Source organism: Nyctereutes procyonoides, unplaced genomic scaffold, assembly GCF_905146905.1.
Source record: "Nyctereutes procyonoides isolate TBG_1078 unplaced genomic scaffold, NYPRO_anot_genome, whole genome shotgun sequence".
Lineage (NCBI taxonomy): Eukaryota > Metazoa > Chordata > Mammalia > Carnivora > Canidae > Nyctereutes > Nyctereutes procyonoides.
Window position 1 is genome coordinate 49,867,636 of NW_026575121.1, and position 25,788 is coordinate 49,893,423.

At 43.5% G+C, this 25,788-nt stretch overlaps 1 protein-coding gene across 6 annotated transcripts in view; it reads left to right on the plus strand.

Moving 5' to 3' along the window:
* CLYBL (citramalyl-CoA lyase) overlaps positions 1-25,788 on the plus strand; it is a 286,980-nt gene that overhangs the window by 255,050 nt on the left and 6,142 nt on the right. For 2 of the 6 annotated variants that reach the window (XM_055336067.1, XM_055336071.1), the window contains one exon: positions 581-1,802. In XM_055336067.1, the coding sequence (XP_055192042.1) occupies positions 581-676 (96 nt within the window). In that variant the 3' untranslated portion in view covers positions 677-1,802. Of the gene's footprint in view, positions 1-580; positions 1,803-2,498; positions 2,594-16,923; positions 16,943-25,788 lie in introns of those variants that run through there. The other 4 variants (XM_055336070.1, XM_055336069.1, XM_055336068.1 and 1 more) reach the window with 4 other exon arrangements.

Consider the following 25,788-nt stretch of genomic DNA (forward strand, 5'->3'; position numbering starts at 1 on the left):
TCTTTTTTATAGGCTCATGTCCCTTGTCATTCTAGTCCTCTTCTGCACTTCTGTATCACCAGAGGGATCCCTTTTTATTTTTATTGAGTACAATCCTACCTTACATTTTCTCATCGCATGATAGTGTTACCCCTCAATTATGTTACAAGAAGGAAGTATTTGCCATTAACCTGATCATACAGCTATCTTTTCAAACAACAATCAGTTGGTTACCAGAGCATATTACTATTTTTAAAGTTCTGTGTAATATTTTGAAAGCTATATAAGGAAGTATTTGCATTTTCCTTCCATAGTTGTGTTCTGCTTGATTTCAAGAGTTAAATGAACAGTTTCAAATTCCTTGTGTATGATGCTTTTCCCCTCCATTAAAATGCTGGAGGGTTGGGGTTTTTTTCCCCTTTTGAGGAGGAAAAAAGAAATCTTACCCCTGTAATTTACTTTGGTTTTCTCAAAAGTTGGGTAGGGAAGTCAATATAATTCAGGTAGAATCTAAAGTGTTTTTGTTGTACAAGTGTGCACAGAAAGGAAGCCTATAATTTCTGAACATTCTTTTAGGAAGTTTGTATTCTCTGTTTTCCAGGGAGCCTTTACTTTCCGAGGGAGTATGATCGACATGCCATTACTGAAGCAAGCCCAGAACATTGTTACGCTTGCCACATCCATCAAGGAAAAATGATCTGTTAAATGAAACTCTCATCAGGTGGGCTGAACATATACAGTGGGTTTCTTAAAGACAAACCATAATACTCAAGGCAACTTGTTAGTATGCCAGATCGGAACCTTTTTCCCATTTACAGTTCATGTTAATCCAATTTTTTTTGTTATCTCACTGGCCAGTTATTCCTTTAAAAATGAACTTCCTTCTTTTTGATTCCAAGCTTATGATTTTACTGCTCATTAATGTGTTACAAATATGCACTTAGTGATTTCACAGGGAGATAAAATAGTGAAGAGAGATGGGCTGAGGGGCTGTTAGGACTTTAATGAAACAGATCTTTCCCGAATATTTCTCCCTTCACATTTCTCACATTAGATGTTTCCCACATTGTTCTACTCCACACTGTAAATAACTTTAAGGCCAATCTTAAAAAGTGGTAGTTAAGTGAAGGGGTTGTGTTTATTTCACTAGAAATCTGATAAAACGAGAGATGGCATAGAAAAAGTTATCATTTTTGTTCATACAGATGGCTTCTAAAAATAAATCTTCAAAACTGATTACTTTTAACCTCCACCTCCCAAAATGAAACATCCCTACATTTGAACTGCTAGGTGAGAACTATGAAAGCCCTCATCCTGGGTGAAGGCTTTGGGTCAACAGATACCAGCAATTAAAAAAAAAAATGTGCAGAAACACAAGACCATCCATTCTCTCCCTTAATTTCCCCATTTAACTGTTTGCCATTGAGGCCACTTCCCCCCTGTAAATGTATGGCCAGGACAGGGCCCCCTCAGCAATAAACTTGTAGACTCTAAGAAGACACAATGCAGCAGAGCTGGTGCATATGGTCCCCTGCGAGATTTGCATCACATTAGAGATGCTGCTGCAGGTCATATGGGCGGTATGGTTAACGGGCTTAGTAAAGCTGTTTTGAAGAGGTTAACCCAGCTTGTAGTAAGGGTAAATAAACATAACAACCAGCCATTCTTCCCTATTCAGCATGTGCTCTTATACTGAAGGCTAAAGGGTATTGAAGCTGGGAAGGATCAACTTGTGTTTGCCAGAGGACGCCAATGAAATTTGAAACACCAACAATCAGAGATTTTGTTTCTGCTCCTCATTAAATCATGAGCTTTTGTGTTGAGACTCTGGATGACTGTTCTTTAAGAAATTAACAGAATGGGAAGTTTTAAACTCTACACCAACCTTTTCATGACCTACACAGCAGCAAAGCTGCTACTCTTAGACAAACACTGCAGGGAAGGCTGTTCTGTTTATTTAAATTTGTAAATAGAAAACAGTTGTTTTTTTATTTTCATTTTTCACCTCTTCCTATACCCTTGTTGTTTATTTCCTCCATGGCCCCTACTGTACAACCCATTCAGGGGTCCACTTTGTCCCTGCCTATTCCAGTTCCTACAGGAAGCCTAGAGGGAAGTAGAGTTGAAGGTTATATACAAGGAAGGGCGCCATGGAACCCAAGCAGAGTGGGAGAGGCCCACACACTGTCCTGCAACACCCGCGCATGCAGTGCACTGAAGAAAAGGGATGATTCATTTCTAACTGACATCCGGAAGGAACTGAATCTAGGCAGGAAGAAAAGGGATGATTCATTTCTAACTGGCATCCGGAAGGAACTGGATCTAGGCAGGAAAGTTTTTTTTTGGGGGGGGAGACACATTCTTGAAACACCAACTAATAATCCCAAACTTGGGATCTGAGGAGACTGGGATGGGACATGCTAAGCCGGGGTCCTAGGCTGCCTTGGGCAGTGAGTCTCCTTTCTTCTGTGCACCCTTCTCTCCAGCCCCTCATGAGAGCATTGTCACCCTTCACCTAGGTCATCCTGTGCTGCCACTGAGTTAGCTGCAAAGGAAGGTAGGTGCTCGCTCCATCCTCACAAGGAGCTGCCAGCCAGAGGAGGATGACACCTCAGCCAAAGTGGGAGAAAACTGGCCTCCAGCCATTTGGGGCAGCGGTCAGCAGTTACAGGAGAAGCAGCACCCACCACCACCACCACTCTTGCAGCTATGCCAGTGTGGGCTGGCAGCCATGTGTGTACCAGGGTAGTTCAGGATCATAGACCTGGTTCGGACCCCTTTACTCAGAGCACAGAGACACAGGAAGACTCCACAGAAGGCAGAAGGCAAAGGGAGGCCTCCTCTCATCCTGACTTGTCCCATACACACACCTCCTCCGCACCTGTAGAACTAACCCATGCAGGACCTGTCTTAAACAAAAGAAGAAAATGAAAGCCTTCCTTCATACTTCCCTACAGGCAGCCCCCACTTCAACCCAACTGCCCTTCCTATCCTTGTATGTTGGTGCAGATAACCAGCTGAGGATTTGACAGGATGAAAGCCCAGACATTATACTCTCTACCCCAGTTACATAGGAAACCCCCTAACCCTACATGTGAATGTCCTCAGGCCAAGGGCCCATTGAGAGCTAAGCCCTCCCTCTGAGGGCACCTCAGATTCTGGGGTGAAGGCATTGGGACCTCAGGAAAAACAGACCCCTCAGCACTGTCTCTGGGTGCTGAGAGCCTGGATGTGGCTAGGACTCCCCACCCCCATTACCAACAGACCCGTGGGTTCCTAGATACCTTACAACGTGGGACTGACTGGTCACCACACCCTTTGATCTGACACCTAAATGTCACATTTATCTTCTTTCTCACAACCCAGTGTTCCCAATTATGGTAATATCATGAGACGAAGACCCACTAGAGCCAAAAATGCGGACCAACATCGTACTCTGAGCAAAAACCCTAAGGAGGGCCCCAGAAGAGGGTTTAGTTAGAGTCAGAGATCCTGGGGAATTCCTCCAGCTAGCAATGGCCTACAAGAAGAGGAACTTGCAGCAATCTGATTAATTAAAAACCATACCTGTTTATATTTTGTGTAGCTCATCACAAGCTGCTTCGCCATATCACCCCCTTGTTATTAATTCTTGGGGGCTAAATTATGGGTAACACTATTAAAACATTATCAGAACTAATGAGAAACAATTACTTAGAAAATGAGCCAGGACAAGATTGAGTTGAGAACATCAGTGGTGATCACTGTAGATTAGTTTAATAAATCATCAGGTGCAGGGCAGGGCTGACTCTATGTATGCAAAGCCCTGTCACGGGAAAATGAAATTGAGATTTTTTTTGCATAATTTTTTCATTAATCTCAATAGGACCCGTGTGGTGTAGATTGTTTTATTCCCCTAATACCTTGCCTGAGGGGGGGTGCCCAATAATGTCTTCATTGTTTTACTGAGATCTTAATGACAATCTGTGACAACCTCATTTTAATGTATAGAAGATTATATCAATACAATCATGTTTTATTGAAATGGTGCAGGGGAAAGTCCAGCGGAGTCAGGCACTATCTGTGAGCACAAGTTGGGAATTTCTCGGGCATCTGGGTGCAGTTCCCTTCAGATTTCCAAGTATTGAACCGCGCGCGGGCTGCCCTTAGGTCCTCTCCTCCTCCAGGGACAGGCTGGGAAAAGCTTCCTCAAGACTTCACCACATCCTCTTTGAATTTGAAAGTAGCGCGTAGCTTGCCACGTATTGCTGGGCACATGGAATAGACCATGTAGGTTGTTGGGTTGTTTTTTTTTTTCCTTTTCTAAAATATACCTGTTACTGTCATTAACACATGAACCCCTAATAGTTCTGCCCGAGTTTGGGAAACTGACCTTACAATGGAGACGTTATATTTTCTAAGGACGTCTTAAGAGGATAAAGAGGAGTACATGGCTTTTTAATTTGAAGGACATTCTGGTTTTAAGGTTTGCATTCATCTTGGAAGGCTAAATGTCCGTTTTGGTTTTTATTTGTACCTCTAGTCCTTGGAAGGCAATTGATGGTACAAAACAGGTTGTAAGATTACCAGCAGGATCTTGTGCATATTAATGCGGGCGAGGGGCACCGAACCGGTGGGTCACTGAAGAGTTTGTGCCCCAGGCTCGGGGACACTGCATTGTAATTGAGGGGAAAGTGGAGGAAAGTCATTAGCAGAGCTCAGCATTTAAATGTTAAAACTTTAATCTTCCTTTCCGCGCTTTATTTTAAATCGGGGGCGGGGGCTAACCGAGCGAACAAAATGGCAAATAATTAACTTTAAAACACCTAACTTAGTACCTGAAAAGCTTGCGCCGTGGTACTGGGCAGCTCTTTGCTCTCCTGTGACGGGCGATTGTGGCTGTTGGTCGTGGTAGTTTACATTCCAGCAATTATTTGGCAGCATATTTCTTTCCGAATCGGTAAGAATTGCCAACGACATAAAGAAAGTGATGGGTGGGAAGGAACCAAAAGCGTCGTTAGCGCCTTTTGCGGTGGTTTGCTGTCGATCCGACCCCGTTCCAGCTAAGCGGTCTGAAGCCTGCAGAATTTTTTTTATTTAAAAAAAAAAAATGTTTACAAGTCTTGTAAAAGACGAGATGTGTCCCTCTCGCCCTTCCTTTTTTTTTTTTTGAATTTTGTTCGTAAGCAAACGGCTCGGCGTTGCCGGTTGCTGCTTCTTCCGACAGAAGGGCTCGGCGAGCCCGGGCCGCGCGCCCCGTCGGAAGGACGTGCGCCCCCGGGCCCGGAGCAAGGCCGCGTCCCCGCCGCTCCCCGAGGACGCAGGGCGGCCGGCGGCGCAAGGGGGCCCCGGCGCGCGGAGCCCGGCGGACCCCGAGGCACCGCGTGCGCGGTCCCTACCCCGCGGGGGCGGCCGGGGCCGGGAGAGCCCGGTGGGCCAGGGCCGCGGACCCGCGGGCCCCCGGAGCCCGCGAGCCTGTCGCGCAGCCCGGCTGTAATGGTGGCAGATCAAAGGCTGCCCCGTGTCCCCGCGGAGCCCGGGACAATCCCGCGCCTTTGTGAGCTGTTGCTAGGAGCTCGGGAAACTAAGGGAAAGTGTCAGGAGCATGTTAATCAGACTCGTTACAGTGTAACAATAACGTCTCTCTCGGGTCTCCCAGGCCCCCAGCACCCCTGGCGCACCCTGCGCGCAGGCCCGACACCTGCGCGGGGCCCTCGCGCCCGCCCTGGGGACCCGCCGGCCCCTAGGTCCCTCCGGCACTGGCAGCGCGCAAGGCCCAGCCCTGGGGACCCTGCAAGCGCCCGGCGCGCCCCCTGGGCCCAGATCGCCTTGGCCAGAGCCCCGCGCGCGCCCTTCGGCTGCCGGGCTCAGATCTGAATCCCCTGCCGGAGGGACCTGGAGGGACCTTCGGAGGAATCGGATCCCACCCCCCATCCCCCACCCCCCGCACTCAGTCACTGGACTGGATTTCCCACGATATTCAAACACCGTATTAGAATCAAGAGAAAAACGAGCATTCCATTTTAGATTGGTTTTTGGTTGAGTTTCTTCAAAAGACTCAAAAACCAACTTTGCCAATCTCCCTCTGAAATCCATAGAGGATAGATACTATGAGTGATAATCCCGAGTTTAAAAACAAAACTTTTCTGAAAGTAAAGATTCCTCTGCACTTTTTTGAGAGAATCCTTTCATTCATTCGTTTATTCATTCAACAAACATCTGTTGAGCCTCACCCGGTGCCAAACAGCTAGCTTGTATGAAAGTCATAGGACTGGTTCCGGATGCACTTTTCTTTCAAAATTAAAATGCTCTTGTGTGAAGTCAAAGGAAGAGCAAAGGCGTAAAATAATGTCAAATGCGGAAACAAAAAGTGCCATTGACTACAGTAGTGATAGTAACAAGAGAGGTGCGGATTAAGAATTTAAAACATTTGAAAAACTATACTCCATATGCTTGGAAAACCAGCCACTTTTTTCATCTGTTTTATCTCCTTCTGCCCTCCTCTTTTGGTGTCTAGATGCTCAGCCAGGCTGCAGTCCTGAAGCTGGGAGTCCTGCCTGAAGTCTGAAGAGTGAAGTCAGTTTGTAAACAGCCAGTCAGACTTATCAGGAGAACAAACACTCGATCTCGTCCCATTCTCCCCTTGACTTTACACAGGGAATTGGAAAGCCGTGCTCAGGTTTAGGATAGAATTTGACCAACTGGAGGTGCCTTCCTCCAGTATGGGCTCTTGTTCAGGAACCAAGGAAGTTCCCTTGGTTTAAATGCTGAACCCTAAGTCAAAGACAAAGCTTTCTATTTATCAGAAAGGATAGAAACCGCACCCTCGGATCACCTGTGCCTATTGACCGAGGGAGTCCTATAACTATCTTAGACTTCTCCATTGGTCAAAATCAATTTCTCACACTGTGTGTGCAACATGTAAACATCTAGAAAACTGGTCCCAGAGATTAGTCTAAGCCCTGGAAGGAATTTTTAAGATTCCCTTTATTACATGTTATAAGAGAGTTGATATACTGAAAACTCAAATCTTGTGAAAAACAAAGAGAGACCAAACACCAACTACATTTTGTGATGTTAAAACGTCTAGCTAAAGGGAGATATTCAGTGACAAGAAACTGGATTTTTTTGGTCTACACAATGCCAGATAGCTGGTCTGGCCGGGTTCTGCTTTGTTTTTAAACAATGCACAAATTGCCTTAGTTATTCAGACACAGAAAATAAGAGAAAAATGAACATTCCATTTCAGATAGCCTTGTGGTGGAGAGTTTCTTCAGAAGACTATACACTCTAGGCTTGTGGCTTTTTTTTTAATTGGCTTTTTTGAGGTCCATGGAAGGAAGAACATAAAAACTAACATGAATTTCTGGCTTAGATTCTCTGGGAAAACTGTCTTAATAACCTGAGCACCCAAACGAGGAAAGGAGCATACCCGTTTCCTCCAGCGGATTTCCAGGGATTGGAATTCATGCAGCAACTTCTGGGGAGCTCTGTGAGACCTCTCCCAATCTGGCTGGAGGGAGCTTCCATTACTGGGAGCTCCACCAGCATTTCCACACTAGTGCCGCATCACCTCTGTCAAGGGGCCCTGGTCTTCCACTCGCTGCAGCTACTGACCCTCTTTTGCAAAGCCTGTGCATAAGCTGCAACCTCTTCCTCTCTGGCACACCAAAAAACTCCTAACCATTCTTCCAGACATTCCTTGAAGGTCACAGTCTGTGAGGTCTCCCCAGCTCCCCACAGATGACTTGCTGTCTCTCCCCCAGTCCTTCTATTGCACTGGATCAGATGGCTGCTGTAGTACTTATGTGTGTGTCCCCCACTCCCCAAAGAAGAGTGTGGATGCCCTGAATACTGGACATTGCCATGTGTCTCTACGTCCCCTTCCTGCTCATCTCTCACCCCCAGCAAGAGTTTGCGACAAGTGCATTCATTCAAATTAGGAACAGTTTTTCCTCGATCAGACACTTAGGTTCTAATCCTGGCTTTCTGATGACCAGGTTGTGTTACATTTAGAGAGAATAAATGAGTATCAGTTTCTTCAGCTAGAATAATAATACCTAATTCAAAGAGTTGCTATGAGGAGGCAGTGGGCACCAAAATGCACCTCCGGGCTCCCCCTTCCACCACTCCCACTCACTGGCTCGGCTAGCCAGGGACAGTGAGGTAAGCAGACAGCCTCCAGCTGTCAGCTCCTCCTCCTTCAGCATCTGCCTCAGATGCAGACAGCTGACCAGGGTCTCAACCTTCTCATGTCAGCCTGCATCCAGTGATGTGTAGATTTTACCACGATTTAAAAAAAGAATCTTTAAAAAAGAATGAATGTCAAATAAATAAAAACAAACAAATGAATAAATATAGTACTTTTTGAAAAGTACTAACACCATGATTGGTGCACAGCAGGCATTCAGAAAAGTCAAATAATTTCCATCCCTGTGCTGAACCTGTGCTGTAGTCCAGGATGGGAAACACCCCCAGCAGCAAACTGGCTGGAAAATGAATTTCTATTAAGTGAACCCCATTTTCTCATTTACTTTTATTGGCAGGTAAAGGATATGTTCTCACAGGAGAACATATTGGTGGGACCAATCCCAGGACATGCTGGGCATGGCAGCACACTCCCAACAGCCACGCACATTCTAGGGGAGCTTTGTGGCTCTTTTGTTGTTGTTGTTGTTGTTCAGAACTTCCTAGTCCCATTCCCAGACTATGGAAATTTCTCCCACTATAGAGCTATTCTGACTACCAATTCATGTTTTCATTCTGTCCAACCACCCTGATTTTGGAAGCTCCCAAAGATTATACAGTACCGATTCCTGGCTGAAGGGGGCTCCATTCACATAGAAAAAAAATGGAGTTGTGCAAATACTGGCCCTTCTAGCGGACTTGCTCAAGGTCACTCAGCTGGCAAAACCAAGAAGACTAGACTAATGTCTCAAAATTAAACCACTAAACCACATAGCTCCACACCCAAGAAGTCCTCTCCTAAAACCAGATTTCTGGTTTTACATTAAGTTCCCCACTAAGAAAGCTCCAAATAAGTTTTTTGAAACAATGAGAAAAATAGCTGAAACCTCTTTTTCATTTTTTTTTAATGTGGGCTCCACACCCAACATGGGGCTTGAACTCACAACCCCAAGATCAAGAATCAACGGTCCACTGACTGAGCCAGCCAGTGGCCCCTGAATCATCTTTTTCAATAACTCCCTCCCTCAGACACAGGGCCTGACCTAGCAGAGATATTTGAGCTCATCACAACTGAAACAACTAGTCCTCAAACGCAGTCAGGAAGCTCCATCACCAGGCAAACGCCATCCTGATGGCTCCTGGCTCCTGTAGGCCTGGATAGCCTCCTGGGTTAAATATTTCCCATGCCTGCCCAATGAGGTCTGGTCTGAATGGCTAGAGAATGTCTTGGGTGGTCTAAAGAAAGGAATACCAGTGGAGGGATGAAGGAGCAGTCTGAAGACCTCCAGGACAGAGCTATGTAAGCTCTCTGGGATTCCCCTTGGCTCCAGCCTCCCTGCTCCCTCCATGGCCTTCTTTCTCTGTCTCCTCTCTCATCCCTGTGCCTACTGTTGGCCTGTGTCCACTCCCACTCCCCTCTTCCTTAGAGTCTCCCTTTCCTTCCTCCCCTTGCAATTCCAGATGCAAAACCAACAAATGTAGGAAAGAAAATGAAATGGGGTAAAAAAAAATTTTTTTTTTTCTAATTCTGTGTCCACATTTTGGAAGTAAATCTCGCATCTTAAATTGTGGGCAGGAGGCTCCATAGTCCTTCATTTACTATGAACTTGGCACAGTAAGTTTATTAGCCCATCTTACTGCAGAGAACCCGAGTACAGAGGACAGCTAATATTGTACTTTGGGAATCAAAGTAGAAATGCCAATGAGGCTGCTAATTATTCAGTAAATTAAATATCGATGCCAAAACTGCTATTCCTAATATCCTGCATTTGATCATGCTGTCTTAATGCAAAGGCAACATTCAGATTCTATTTATGCGATAAAGATAAGGATCCTGCAAATTGATTACTGGTTCTTTATGTTTTAATAGAAATTATTTGATATGCAGCCTGAAATTTATGTTACTTATAAGTAACAATGTTCAAGGATATAAAATTTGATTTCTGTCCTGTATTCCTTTTGGGGCCAGAGCAGGGCAAGGGGGAGCATTACTAGACAGGTAGCAATAAGTGATTATTTACAAAAACATTTTCAAATTATGATAAACATTCATTTTACATAACTAAAGGTGTGACCCCCCCCCCAATCATTTTTTACAACTATGTTTTGTAAAAGCCTTTAAAAAAATCAGTTAGCCTTTGTGTCGTCTAAGGAACTTTAAATTGCGGAATATATTTATGAGAATATTTAAGGTAAATATTTCCAAAGTAAGGAGCAAATGAATGGGCCATAAATTTGCATGCACTGCCTCTGAAAACGAGCACATTTTAAAATGGTTTGTTCAAACGGAGCCATTGGCCTTTTTCCTTCCTTCTCAGAGAGCATATGTGTTAGATTAGTACTCAGAAAAGAGCATGATTTCATAGCCTCCAGTGCTGCATTTATAAAAATTGTGATGATTTTAGGACTGCACCTCCATTTTTTTGAATTTTCAACACTTGTCCCTCTTTACTCTTTTATTTTCTTTCAACAAAGCAAAGACCGAAGAACCCTTTAAGAAATTTTATACATTCCCACAGAGTCCCAGTTTGTTGACCTTCAGGCCACGGAGTAAAACCTTCCTTTTAAGTCAACCATTCCCCATTGGGAAGCGCTCCAGCTTTTTCTTTTTATGAGGAATTTTAACTGCTGGACTTAATTTAATTATTGTATTTTGTACATACTCCCAGAAGCCCCAGGGCATGAGCTTTACTTTTTTTCAAAACTTTCAAATGAATCTTTAGAAATGCACATTTCTGATGGTAATATTACTTCTTTCACTTGTATTTCTAATCTAAATACCAAACTTGGAACTGTTTCCTGACTTATTCACAGAGAGTTTCAACCTCGCATCTCTGCCACAGATACACTTGTGAGTCCACAAGTAAGGATGTGGTTATTTGAGCCTTCAGTGTGGATGCCTGGGCTTTATAATAACAAAATAAAAATCATCTCCAGCTGAACTACATTTTAAAAAGTTGATGGTTCTGGGAACGAGTCTTCAATAAGAACAGTTCCTAGGTGGACATTGCTTTGAAATCAGTAGCATGCTGGCCCCATGGCTGCAGTGTGCCATCATCTGTCCTTTTCGTGTTTATGAGATCCCCTCACGCACATCAGCTGCTCCTCCCGATCCCAGCAGACACTCATGTGCAAACACACACTCACGCATAGGGAGTTGTCATCTCAAGCTAACAGCAAAGATTCAATATCTTCATTTCTCCCATACCTTTATCCACAAACATTTTATTGGTTCCCTTTTCTATTATTATTATTGGAGTTCAGTTTGCCAACATAAAGCATATCACCCAGTGCTCATCCCGTTAAGTGCCCCCCTCAATGCCCGTCACCCAGTCACCCCATCCCCCTGCCCACTTCCCCTTCCACTACCCCTTGTTCACTTCACTGGGTCCTTTTGATTTCCAAATCAAACACTTTGACCACATCTTGACTATCAAAGGGGAAAAATAATTTGGGGAGGGGGGTAATTCCCTTAAAATTCAGTTAGGAATGTTGAAATGCAGGGCAAACATAAATTTTCAAAATTCATAAGATCTGACCAAAATACCTTAATGGGGTTGGAGTTGGGTTAGTTATGAAATAAATTTCATTTTAGGATTTCTGAGACCTCTGAATTTGGAAAGATGTTTTTAAGCAGAATGCTCTATGAAATGAACCTGATTTTCTGATTGATTTTTATTTAAATTTTAAATTAGAAAAATCACAGCATTTAGGTGCCATAGAAGGACTCTAGAGATCACCTAGGCCAATGGTTCTTGACTCTACACATTAGAATTACCTGGTGGGCATTTAATAAATACCAATGTCTGGGCCCCACTGAGACTCATTAAATCAGGCGCTGGTCTGACCTGTCATTTTTCAGATACAAACAAAAACAACCAAGCAAAACTCTGAAAGATTAAATATGCCTTTTACATTAGGGATCTGAGTCTGATTATGCTGTAACATACTTTGGGAACTCCTAGCCAGGCTAACCTTTAGAAGCAAACTTACTTACAAGTAAGTAACAAGTAAATTTCCATAATTCAGTTTAGGGTCACATTAATTATAAAATAGTTGATTGATTCTTCCCATGTGATGGTACTTTCTAATGTTTATACATTCACATCCCTGACTGATTCACAGAAAAGGTTAGTATAATCATAGTCTTAAAATGTCTCACACTTAATTTTTAAAATATAGTACATTTATATGGATGGTTACCCTCCTATACATTGTACTTAAAAGTTTGAACTCTTCAGTGGCAGCGTCATACTTCATGACTAATATTCTGTAGGGGTTTATTTACATGCATTTAAAACGTTCAAGCAGAAAGCAATATTTGTCCCAGTATCATCTGAAGATCTCAAAACGCCTGAATTTTATATTGTACAGTTTTTATAGAAATGGAGTCAGGGGTGTCAAACAACAACTCATCTTGAGTGAGTGAGTCCCCACATTCCCCCCGAAGGCAGGAGTGAGCTCAGCCATCGGCTCTGAAGGCTCTGAAGGCCCGGAGAGAACAAGAGAGGCCATGCTGAGCAAAAGAGCTCCTTATAGTAAGAAGCCTCAGCCTGGGACTCAGCAGACTTTTGAGCCATCTTTGTAAACAGTCGCCCTTACTGGCCTCCCCCAAGAACATCATCTCCCTCACCTTTTACACTCCCCCAAATCTGCCTCCTTCTCCTCTTTTCCCATCAGAGACAGCAAGCTCACAGGTCACAAAGGCAAGGGGAGAGCCCAGTCTTTTTTGACTTGAGGTCCTGGTTCTCTCAGGCAAGGACCTCCCGGGAGAGATCCAGGAGACTTTGATCTCAGTTATTTGCTTTGGGCTAAAAGACCTCTGGTTGGCCACTACTCTAGGATACTAATAAGGCCAGGACCTGGGATCACAGAAGCAAACCTTTTTTTTTTTTTTTTTTTTTTAACCATAGGGGACACTGAGGTGCAGTGATTCAAGCGATAGAGTTGCTAGGAGAGAGTAGGTTAACATGTGGCCGACTGAGATAGAACAGTTTATTGATTCGCTCCTCCAGAGGGGATTTATTGAGCTCCTATTATGTGCCTATGCTAAGTGATGGCACTGCGTTCATGACGGCTAAGAGGGCAATCCTAGAGATGGCCCTATGTCCTCTATGGTCCAGGAGTTTTGTCAGGAGTGAAAGCAGGATGGGCTGTTGAGACCTTTCTTATTCTGGTTTTCCCCATCCCCATTCCATTCTAATTACTCTTTATTATCCCTTATAACAAATATGCAGATGCACTAAGAACCTAGCTCGAGGTCTGAAAGCAAAAAAAAAAAAAAAAAAAAGAAGAAGAAGAAGAAACCCACAAGTATCTTACAGGTAAATTCTCATGTAGCCATAAAAACGAATGTTTATAAAAAGATTAAAATTTTTTCAGGGCAAGGAGAACTGCTGAAGGCAATATGTTTTTGCCTATCAAATTAATCATTTTATGAGTGGTAACCTCTGAGGCCAACACTCACATGGCTGGTGGCAGTGTGACCAGGTCCAGTCCTCCTGGAAAGTTTTGGGCAGTGTATACCAATGGACTTGTCATCATCTTCTTGTACCTTTTAAACCTGGATCTGAGGATTTATCCTAAGGAAATTTTGTGATCCTAAATGTAGAAAAAGCCTCATTCACGAAGACTACTTGATTTACAATTATATCATTTAAATTACTGAGCTGTGGTTAAGTAAACCATGGAACATTTCTTGGATGGAATATTAGCAGCCCTGAAAGCTGGTGTTTCTGAAGAAAATAAGAAAATGCTCTTAATATAAAGCTAAGGTCAAAAACAAATACCAAGCTTCATATGCAGAGTCTGGCGATAGACTGCCGGGCTCTTCCGCTTATTATCTACTGCTGGTACTCACTTCTCTGTGCCTCAGTTTTATTATCTGTGAAAAGGGGTAATACTAGTAGCTATCTCATAGGTTGATAGGAAACTTACATGAGGTAAGACATATAAAGAACTGGGGCACCTGGGTAGCTCAGTGGTTGAGCATCTGCCTTTAGCTCGGGTTGTGATCCCGGGGTCCTGGGATCGAGTCCCACATCTGGCTCCCTCTGAGGAGCCTGCTTCTCCCTCTGCCTGTGTCTCTGCCTCTTTCTGTGTGTCTCTCATGGATAAATAAATAAAATGTTTAAAAAATAAAATCTTAAAATATATCAAAATTTTAAAAACCAAGTTGGGGCTAATTACAAATACAAATCTACTGAAACACTGCTTTTGATCATTATATGATCATACTGAGAAGACCCTGAAAAGAGAGGCCCTAGCAGGTTGTCTTCACATGATTGGAGACATGCTGCTGCCAGGACTCTGGGCAGGGACTCCTTCTGACTTGGCCACCATGGCCACTTCTCATCACAGGGAGGACAGGCTCAGCTGTGCTGGGCGGTGGAAGGCCACCCAAGATTTGCAAGAAAGTACACAAGTCCCAGTCCCCACTCTGGCACCGACTCCCAGTGAGGTCTTGGGATGACACTCTTCCTTCTCTATAAGGAAGGATCTCTGATGCAATTAGCAGCCTCCGAGAAAGAGAAAAGCAGTTTGAGGGAATTTTTTAGATACTGCCTCAGAGGTAGAAGAAGTGATTCTGAAAACTGTAATACTCCACTCCAGCTCTCCTTCCAGGGCAGAGAGCCCATCTGCTCTGTTTACACACCTGGACCTGGTGTGAAGGGCGGTTTAGAGGAGGTGGCTTCCTGACCATTTGTGGAATCATTCCTGCTTCCAAGCAGCACGCTACAGGCAGGCCTTCAAAGAAATACCAGAAGCCAAGTGTACTATCTGTCATCACTTACTAATGCTTGAAGCTTTTCATATAACAAAAGGGGAAGAAACAGCCCTACCTCGCATTGTGGGAGCCTGATAATTCTTCCATCAGCTCTACACCAAAAGGGCTTTCTCTTAACTGTAAGTATTAGATCCGATTAACATAGGCAACCAGTGCTTTTGGTAAGTAAAATTGGAAGAAAATAACTGTTCGCAACTTTATTTCATCTCACGCTATAATAAGGAAGGAATTGATAAGTTACAATGACAAGTAACTGCGTGGTTTTTTTTTCATTTTGGGGGGTTTTTTGGTGGCCTTTTTTTAGACAAATATGTCCCATTTAAAAAATGTCAACATCATTTTTCTACACATACTCTTGTGAGGTAGGAATTAAACCACAGAGACAGAAGGGTTATCTGTTTGTTCATTCCTGGCATCCAGCATGGTGCTTGCTGGCCCTTAATAAATTTCTGTTGAAACTAAAAGACAGCCTACAGAATGGGAGAAGATATTTGCAAATGACATATCAGATAAAGGGCTAGTATCCAAGATCTTTTTTTTTAAGATTTTATTTATTTATTCATTAGAAACAGAGAGAGAGAGAGAGAGAGAGAGGCACAGACACAGGCAGAGGGACAAGCAGGCTCCATGCAGGGAGCCCAACATGGGACTTGATCCCGGGTATCCAGGATCACACGCTGGGCTAAAGGCGGCGCTAAACTGCTGAGCCACCCAGGCTGCCCAGTATCCAAGATCTATAAAGAACTTATTAAACTCAACAGCAAAGAAACAAACAACCCAATCATGAAATGAGCAGAAGACATGAGCAGAAATTTCACCAAAGACATACACATGGCCAACAAGCACATGAGAAAATTCTCCACATCACTGGCCATCAGGGAAATACAAATCAAAACCACAATGAGATACCACCTCACACCAGTGAGAATGGGGAAAATTAACAAGGCAGGAAACAACAAATGTTGGAAAGGATGCGGAGAAAAGGGAATCCTCTTACACTGTTGGTGGGAATGTGAACTGGTACAGCCACTCTGGAAAACTGTGTGGAGGTTCCTCAAAGAGTTCAAAATAGAGCTACCCTACGACCTAGCAATTGCACTGCTGGGGATTTACCCCAGAGATACAGATGTGGTGAAAGACCGAGACACCTGCACCCCAGTGTTTATAGCAGCAATGTCCACAATAGCCAAACTGTGGAAGGAGCCTCGGTGTCCATCAAAAGATGAATGGATAAAGAAGATGTGGTCTGTATATACAATAGAATAAGCTTTGCACAGTGGCAGTATCGTAGCCAATGAGGTTTATCCGAGGCGCATTTATTGCTACAAGAGAATATTACTCAGTCATCAGAAAGGACGAATACCCCCATTTGCTTTGATGTGGATGGAACTGGAGGGTATTATGCTGAGTGAAGTAAGTCAATCGGAGAAGGACAATCATACGGTTTCACTCATACGGGGAATATAAAAAATAGTGAAAGGGATTATAGGGGAAAGGAGAGAAAATTAGTGGGAAAAATCAGAGAGGGTGACAAACCATGAGAGACTCCTAACTCTGGGAAACAAACAAGAGATAGTGGAAGGGGAGGTGGGCAGACGGATGGAGGACAGAGTGACAGGCACTGAGGGGGGCACTTGACAGAATGAGCACTGGGTGTTACACTATATGTTGGCAAATCGAACTCCAATAAAAAAGATACACATATAAAAAATAAATTTTTGTTGAATGAATGAGGTAATAGATTAGTGAACCAAATGAAAGATGTTCTCCCCTCTATTGTGTTAGATGCCAGGGATATAAAAATGTGTGTAACTCAGGGTCCCACTCTTAGCAGCTCACTCTGGTGGCAGAGCCAGACCTACAAATGGAGAATGATTCAAATGCAGTGATAGATTCCTAAAATCATACCACTGATCATCAGTATTCATGGAGCTCCCAAAGCTCCTCCTATTTCAGGTATACACAGCAAAACATAACCCCTTCCTTCACAGTCTGGTCCAGAAAGCAAGCATGAAGCATAAAAAGCCCAAAACCACATGGAAAGCAAAATGGAAATATGTACACTGCAGAGAGGCAGCATGCCGTGATTTCTTCATACAGACGACTCTGACATCAGACTGCTTGAGTTCACAAAGCTGTGTGGCCTTGGACAAGATGCTTAACCTCTCTGGGCTTTAATCATTCCACTTGTAAAATGGGGATAATACTGAGACTTACCTTACAAGGTTGTTATGAGAAATACTTGGGTTAATATCTGTAAAATACTCAAGATAGTACCAAGCTCATACTAAGTACTATGATAAATATATGTGAAAAAAAAATCTTTTCTGTATTCTTTGAATTTTAAACTCTAAGAACTCTTTGGCTTTTTCTTTGTGCATGCCTGATATTCTCCCCAGATAAAACATACAACCAAATGCAACTCCAAAGCTGTGGGCTAAGCTTAAGAAGAGAAGGAGAAGTGAGATTCCTATCTGCTTGTGGAAAATAAGCATTTTGCAGAATGGAAAAAATTCTCCAAGCCAAGATACCTAAACCAGGACTGCAAATTCGTTCTAAACAACCACTACTCCCTTCTCCCTAGTCCAGGACAGAGACTGCTAATCAACCTCAGTATCCTTTCCAACAGAGTCTAGATTCAGGGTCCAAATTATTGTCCAAAAAGGACCCCAGGTATTGACTACTAACCAAGGCCTACTGGATCTCTGGCCTAACCCCTATCTTATGGTCGGCCTCAGGGTTGTTCTTCCCACTGGGTCCACAGTCACATGGTGAACCGCCTGCTCCCATGACTGAAGCCCAGCTCCCAAAATGCCCTGCCAGACCCCACTCCTGAAAAAACACTAATGGAGTGGGTCCCATTCTGCCCTCCCTTGTGGGTCCATGGCTGATGGCTAATTCTGTGACCTCAGCTAAGCAAGTTACTTAACTTCTCCGAGCCTCAGAATCTGATTCTTCCTAGGAAAACAGGATCTCTCCCTCTCTCAACTGTTGCAAAGATTAAATAGGATAATGCATATAAATAGATCTGGCTGGAATACTGGAGTAGGCTCCCAGTAAGTGGCAGGTCCCATTATTGCTAAGCCCTGCTCTGTATTCCCTCCAGCCAGGCCCAGTGCCTTCGTGACTTCATCCCCAGGGTCCCAGCATAACCTAAAACAGGGCTGGGATGCTCCTGTTTAAGCCACTGCTGCCGGCTCCCCCCAACACAGGATTAATAGTCCATCATGAACTCAAGGTCATACAGGCTCCACCACAGTGGCTGGGGGGGAGGGGCAGAGGTGGGGGCGGCAGCTTGGGGATGGGGAGTGGGAGTGAGGAGATCACCAAGGTGCATGCAAGGACTCACTGACCCTACTAAGGATCAACAGAGAGGGCACTTGGCTCCAGTAAGCGGAGAGGGTGTCTTCTTCAGGCAGGGACCAGGGGCAAGACCAGGCCGATGGTGACCCACCTGTCTGCCTCCTCCTGCTCCTCTGAATGCAGCGCTGACTCACCTAAGACTTTCCATTTCTGGAGGCACTCCCCTTACTTCCTCCCACTGGATCTTGGTATGGATGACTCAGTTATGAGTTCCTGTCCCTCCCGCAGATGGGAGCATTGTGCCCTGAGAAGCTTAGCCGTAGTCCTCTCCCGCTGCCTCTGCCTCTCTGCTCTGCTTTCCTGCTCTGACTCTGCTTCCTCTCTCTGACTGTCTTTGCCTGCTCTTACCAGTATGTGTGTGATATCCCCCCACCCTCACAGAGAGGAGCAGGTCCCACTGGCCTTCCAGAGAAAGCAGCCTGGCACCCTTTAGCCCCAACCCATGTTCAAGAGCAGCAAATTAGTCAAGGCCTGGCATCTCTGGGTCATCTGCGGGATAGCCAAGTGACCCTTCTCTCCTCCCTACATCCACCACTTCCTGGGCCTGGCCTGCAATTTGACACCTCCAAACCCAGAGCCCTTCATGTAAAGGCCCTGTCAACATTTCCATCATAGACTTCTCTCCTGAGAGTTGACAAGTTAACTTGGAAAATGAAATGAGCCCAAGCGGAAAGTTGCCTTACAAGGGCAGAGAGAGTACAGTGCAGTGATGCTCTCAAGGAGAGTCGGTGTTGAAAGGGTGGCCAATTTAATGTCTGCATTAAAAACGGATTTGTGTGGAACACAGTGCTTCTTTTAATTGCTCCAAATAAATATCCCGGGTAATTTTAAGAAAGACTGCTGCAGTAGCTTCCCAAGCAGCACGAGCCATATATTACCAGGAAGTGCTTTGGGGTATTGTTTGCTGAAAAAGGCGTTACATAAATTGAAACTCCTTTTGCTCAGAGCCGAGTCCTGAAAGTTCATGCAGTGAGAAACATTTCTCACCATGCACAAACTGTGAATTGTATATAAAATTAAATTTTCTGATTAAAATCTGCATTGTTGGACCTCCTGCTGACTGCCACCATTTTGCTGAAATAAGATACTATTTGTGGTAATGGCAGCACAGGAAACCTGTTATCATTGATTGTAAACTGGCCTCACTCCTACGGCTTAAAAAATCTGGAGAGCTTTATTGTGCAAACATTGCATTTTCCTTACAAATATTACAGAGCAAAGCTTTACCATGGATTCATCAGCTGGGGTGCACACAGATTACAATCCAACCCATCGACCCTAAATCTCCTGCACACCCAACAGTGGGCTGCAGGTAGGGTTGGGCAAGGTGCAAGATGTCAGCACAAGGAGACAAGCACATATAACCATCTGCTATCTAATTTTTAAAATGTTTGGCTTCACAAGGGCGTTATTATGAGAGACAAGGAAGATAAAAGAAAACGATGAGGCCCAGGAAGAATTCAAATTCAACAACCCACCCTACCTCCACCTGTGTGGGCCCCAGGAGACTGCCAGCATGACCCAGCCCCTTGCCCAGGACTGCCAACTTCTGAGCCCAGGTCTGAGAATCAGCTTTATGACAATCAGCTAGAACACTGCCCAGAAGTGCTGAGAGAGGGGTCCACGCTAATAGCTTCACTTGACAAATGCAGAATCTGAAACCAAAACAATGACTTTTTTTTTCCTAAGAAGATCTGTGTTCAGAATTAGAACCCCAAGGGCTGGCTTTTCATCTTTCATTTTCCCCAGCTTTGAATTTACAAGTGTACGCTCTCCAAAAGTCAACATCAGCCAGCCACACATAAATATTTTTTATTGCCTCTTAACCATTAGAATAGATTGTCCCTCTCTTTCATTTCGTAAATCACTTTGTTGCTTGGGTGATACAAAATTGCTTTGACTTACAAAGAAAGATGGGGCGCGGGGATGGGGGAGGGGTACAGGGTGGAGAAAGGTTTCACAAAATGATTGATCCATAGTGGTATATCTCATGTTTTGACAAATAAAATGAACCAACTTCTTAAGTCTGAATTTAATAAATCTCACCAAATCTTTTTTGAGAAAAGAGCACTAAGGTTACGGGCAAAGCCAGGGCTAAAGTAGAATAAGCTAAGCTATGTGCTCTGAGGGAGCAAATGCAAGGTAAGTGGCTTGAGGTGGAGTACGCACTGGAGACCTGAAGTTCAAAAGCATAGACTTCCTGGAAGGCACCTGTGTAAAATGGGTAGGATCACACATCACATCACATCACATATCACATCACATCACATCGGGCTCAAGTGTCCTTTTGCACTTTCCTTGCCCAAAAAGCCAATGCTAGGTATTCTTATTCATTAACTAAGCCGTCTCACCTGTAGGAAAAATATGTGGAGGGTAAGAAACAGGAAGTGCCTAGCAGGGTACCTGACCCAATCCCCTGTGTATTACCTTGCCTGTAGAATAGAATTTGAGGAAACTACTAGTAATTATGCAGACTTTTGTTTCAATTGCATAACCACTAAACAAATTAACTTACAAATCCATAAATTAGCTAATTTTGAAAATTATTCCACTGTTTTTTTTTTTCTCCCTCTGGACCTCTTGTAATTCTCAGTCTTTCATCGTTTCCACAACTCTAAATATCTCTAACCTGAGTTTCTTACATGAACATAGTGGGGTGAGGGTGGGGAGGAGTTATCTGTTTTCCCTTTTTCTCTTATTACTTACCATCCATACACATGCCTTCTATTTGAAAACCAATAATAAAATCAGTTGCAATATTACACCCATTCGATAATATGTCCTGAACTTACCAGGTGCTAGGAGCTAAACTATTAATCCTCCTTCACTCAAGAGTTGTGCCAGCCTGAGGAATACATCAGAAGTCCCAACTTTACTGTCTTTTGAACTAAGGTTTGAAGAAACCAAGACAATCTACAACAGGAACTTGCATCTGACGGCACCTCCTTCTCCCAACTTCACTTTTCTCTTTTGCCTTAACTCCTACCTCTTTCCAGTTAACTACAGATCCTGGCTCTCTCCTTGTTCCCCATAGGGCTTTGCTACTGGAAGGATTCCTTTCCATGGTTCTGTTATCCCCTCTAGTCTTGACCAAAGATGAAATACTTGATCTCCCCATGCTTCTGCCCAAACTTAACCCACATTTTTGCTCTAGGCTTCCATTTATTCTTAAAGACAAAGTTGTTTCTGTAAAAAAAAAAAATTAACAATATTCCACTGACTTTTTCACAGCTTGCAGCAAGAAGACATAATGCCAGTCCCTCTCTAGGACACCAAAAGTCAATGACAGGATAGACACATTCAAAAATGAGTCAAGATTTAATAGGCTGGACAAGCCAATCATACCCTGCTCAAGTGCTCTGGCAACCATAGCCAAAGAATGGGCAAAGCTTGGTAATATGTCAAGAGGGGAGGAGCTGGGGTGAGAAGGAGCTCCAGGAGCTAGTGGTAGTTGCTTCCCCTCCCCCAGCAAGGCCCTTAAGTCCAGGCATATGCTAAAAGGCTAGACAGAGAGGCCCTGCCTGCCTTGGGGATTACTGATAGAATCCCTAAAAGGAATGGAAATCTCTAGTACCTCTCCATCTCAAGGAAGAGGTGAGTTCTCAGGTAGGTATCAGCCATTGTGATGGTTGGTCATCACCCAGTTCTTTTCCCTATTAGTCCCCCAAAGAGAAAGGCCAAGCCCCATGCCTCCATGAACCTACTCTTCATCACAAATCACAGAGGCACCAGATTTATTAGACAAATAGCCATGGAGGTATCAACTCTCCTCAGCCAAGGGGGAGTTGAAATCCCATCATTTACCAGTAAAAAGAATCCAGTACCATGCTCATCTCCCTTTTTCCCTCTCCAAGTCTCCACCTTTCTCCTGGTATGGAGAGTCTTCTTTCTACCGCCCCTCTACTTCTCGTGCCCTTCCTGAGTTCTAGCTCTTTCTTTTGGGTTGGCTGACACCAGAGGGCAACATAATCTTACCTACTTGTCATTTCTTTCATTTCACCAGTAGAGGGAAGAGTTTGAGAGAACCTACCAGAAGCAGGAGGTAATGTGGAAATTATTTTGAAATATGGAATTAGCTAGCCCACTAGGACAGCTCTCTCAAATGCATCCCGTGCCAAGGCATTCTGTTCCCGTTGGTAAATAATCTGTTATAAAACTGTTTAAATGCATATTAACTCACCAGAGCACGACACTGGCAAAATTTCCCTCTAGGCTGTATTTTACAAAGAGACAACTTTCAAGTGATGTGAGACCTGAGAGTAAACTAACAGAAGTCATACATTATTCAAGGTAACACTGCTGCTCCATCCCTTACTCACCACTTAGTCTTTTGAGATCCAGCTTTTTTGTTTCAGAAATAATTAGTAAGGCATTTAGCTCTAAGTGATCTCGTTTTGGGTACCCATCGTCTTCCCTCTCTAGGTGCTCTGAGGGTACATATGGGCTTATTTGGGCAAGTAAGGCTGAGTTAATCAGAATGACTGATTATGAATCAAGCAGCAGAGCCCTAGGGAAGAAGTGCCCCAGAAGCCTCTGTCAAACTTAGAAGTCCAATGCAAGGGCATACTCCATCACAACCTCCCCATTCCGCCACATAAATCAGAGAACGTTCCCCTTAAAAATGTTGGGAAGGAAGGATTCGGAAACTAAATCTGTGCCAATGAACTGACCATTTACCAATCATCCTGACCAAGTTAACATCAATACCTTTAAAAAGTAGACAACGTGGGGCTAAGCAATCTGCTCAACCATTGCAATGTGCTCAATTGTTTGAATCTAATTACTTGGCCTGGATATTTTCTGCTTGGTATCCCCAGCCTTTGAACCTTTTCCAAAGCCAGAGCTTTATAGAAAAGGTCTTTGAAAACCCTAAGAGTCTGTGATTCTGTCGTTCTTTAGATGGATTTTTGATCCAAGTGGCTGAATTTATCCTTTGCCTTTATTTCTTCATCAACACTCTTTCTTTGATTAATTATCTAAAGTGAGAGTTCTCATCCTGAGTTCCAGAAGTGGACTTGAGCAATTCTATGAATCTCTGGAAATTGTGGGCAAAATTCTATATGTGTGTACATGCACAGTGTTTCTAGGGAGAGGACACATAACTTTAATCAGATTCTCAAAGGGCTCCAAGACCTCTGTCTTGTCACTGTACATTCGTGATGTTCACTAGACCAGGGTTTCCTCAGTCAACATGCAAGAACAGGTTACAGATGTGTGCCTGGGTCTTTGAGTCCAGACAGGGCCAGGAATAGCTGGCCAAGAGCTGCCCAGTTGCTATAAAAATATTATTTTCTCTGTGTGCCACAGTGTTTAACAAGTTGGGAAGCATTACATAAACTCTTCGCTTTCTTTGCTTTTTTTTTTTTTTGAAAGTAAGCGTATCAATATGGGGGCTCGAACTTATGACCCTGAGATCAAGAATCTCATGTTCCACTGACAGCCAAACAGGTCTCCCTAAACTCTTTCTTCACTTTTATCGCATCCACCATCTTTGCTTTCTGCATCTCTTTTATCATTTCCATGGCCTTAATTTTCTAGAAAGAAGTGTGGCGTGGATCTGGCCATCTATGGTACAATCTGCCCTTGTGTACTTTGACAGGAAAGAAAATGCCATTGTGCTATTCCCTTTCAGAAATGCTCCCTGGCTCCCACATCTGGGAATTTGCCTTGCTGGCCACATGGTAGTAAATGAGACCAGCTCATACCCCCCTTTCCTGGGAGATTCCTTTTGCTGATTCCTTGCATCTGCCCCTTTCCTATAGTAGCTCTGTCTTGTCCAGAAGTGTCTGGAAGAATCTCTATGCCAGATAAATGGCTCCCAGCTTCATTCCAAATATTCCTCAAAAGAGGAATTCTTTCTTAAGAAAGAATCCGTGAAAGCAGACATTAAAATTTTACATAGAAGGGCAGCCAGGGTAGCTCAGCTGTTTAGTGCCGCCTTCAGCCCAGGGCCTGCTCCTGGAGACCCGGGATCGAGTCCCACGTCCGGCTCCCTGCATGAGCCTGCTTCTCCCTCTGCCTGTGTCTGTCTCTGCCTCTCTCTCTGTGTCTCTCTCATGAATAAATAAATAGAATCTTTAAAAAATAAAATAAAATCTTACATAGAATCCATGTAGAACCAAATTCAAACTCAGACATAATAAACAAGGCAGGCAAAGTCTCTTGGGTCTTGGCTAACACAAAGTACCCTGAAAACAGTTACCTTTTCAGCCCTTCCCTGCCCAAACCCCTAAGCACACAAGAGTCCCTATAGTCCTTGACCAGACAGGCCATCTAGGATCAGTCTCATCACCTAATACTCAGATCACATCATTTTCCTAGCAACAACTTCATAATTTTGATAAACTAAGAAGTATCCCATCCACCTAGTTTATTTGTTTATTTTTTGTAATCTCTGCACCCAACGTGGGGCTCAAACTCACGACCCTGAGATCAGGAGTCACATGCTCTTCTGACCAAGCCAGCCAGGTGTCCCAGTATGCCACCCACTTAGGATTAATTTATGATTCAGACTTTTGTATGAGTCAACAGAATGTTGACAATTGTCTGCTGTACTTCATCTGTCCTTTTCAAAGTCTTAAATACCTGATTCTTAAATATTTTTCTAGCCCATACTGGGTTGCTATTAGAGAATAAAACTATCTCTCTGCGTTTTACCAGTTAATCCAAGCTGACAGCCCAAGATTTCAACCACATTAACTGATCCTTGACATAGTCCTGACCCATAACTTCCTAGTCAATACACCATTTCAAAAATACTTAACTTCTGAGGAAAAGAAATCGTTGCTAAACCATAAGGAACTATAAGCACTTGTTTCTTAAATATATAACTGCAGTGTTACTAACTAGGAGGTTATCTGGCATAAAATAAGGAATGTAAAGTCAAGAGTGTAGGTGTTCCTCTCCTTTTGGGGTGGCACTGGGAGAGTCTGCTAAATCTGTCACTGTCACAAAGCCCCTAGGTCTCCAGATTTCAGTTTACTGTCCAAGAAAAACCACAGACCCACAAATAAGTCTTTTCTTGAAACCTACCACCACTAACTATGAAATAAATTAATTCTTCTTAGACCATCTCCAGCTGTAGTTAGAAAGGTCCCCCATCTGGGTGCTCCTAGAAAGCATTACTGTCAGTATCACAGGGCATTGTTGAAGAATATTTATAGGAGATGAGCTACTTCCTTCTTAATGAAACTGACAACCAGACTGAATTCAGGATCACTTTCCTTGAAGGATATAATCTCTGGCAAATCCTTTATGAAAGCCATCCTATCACTTTTCTGTGTATTTTAGAAATGGATGTATTTGAAAAAATGCCTGAAAATCACTTGCACTCACTTTAAAACTGACTTTTTTAAAGCCAATATCTGGAGTTAGAAAAAACTATGTGATGGGTTCCCCAAAATAAAAATACACAGAAAATATTACATTTTCTTTTGATTTATTTATTTTTAAAAGATTATTTATTTATTTGAGAAAGAGAAAGCAAAGGACAG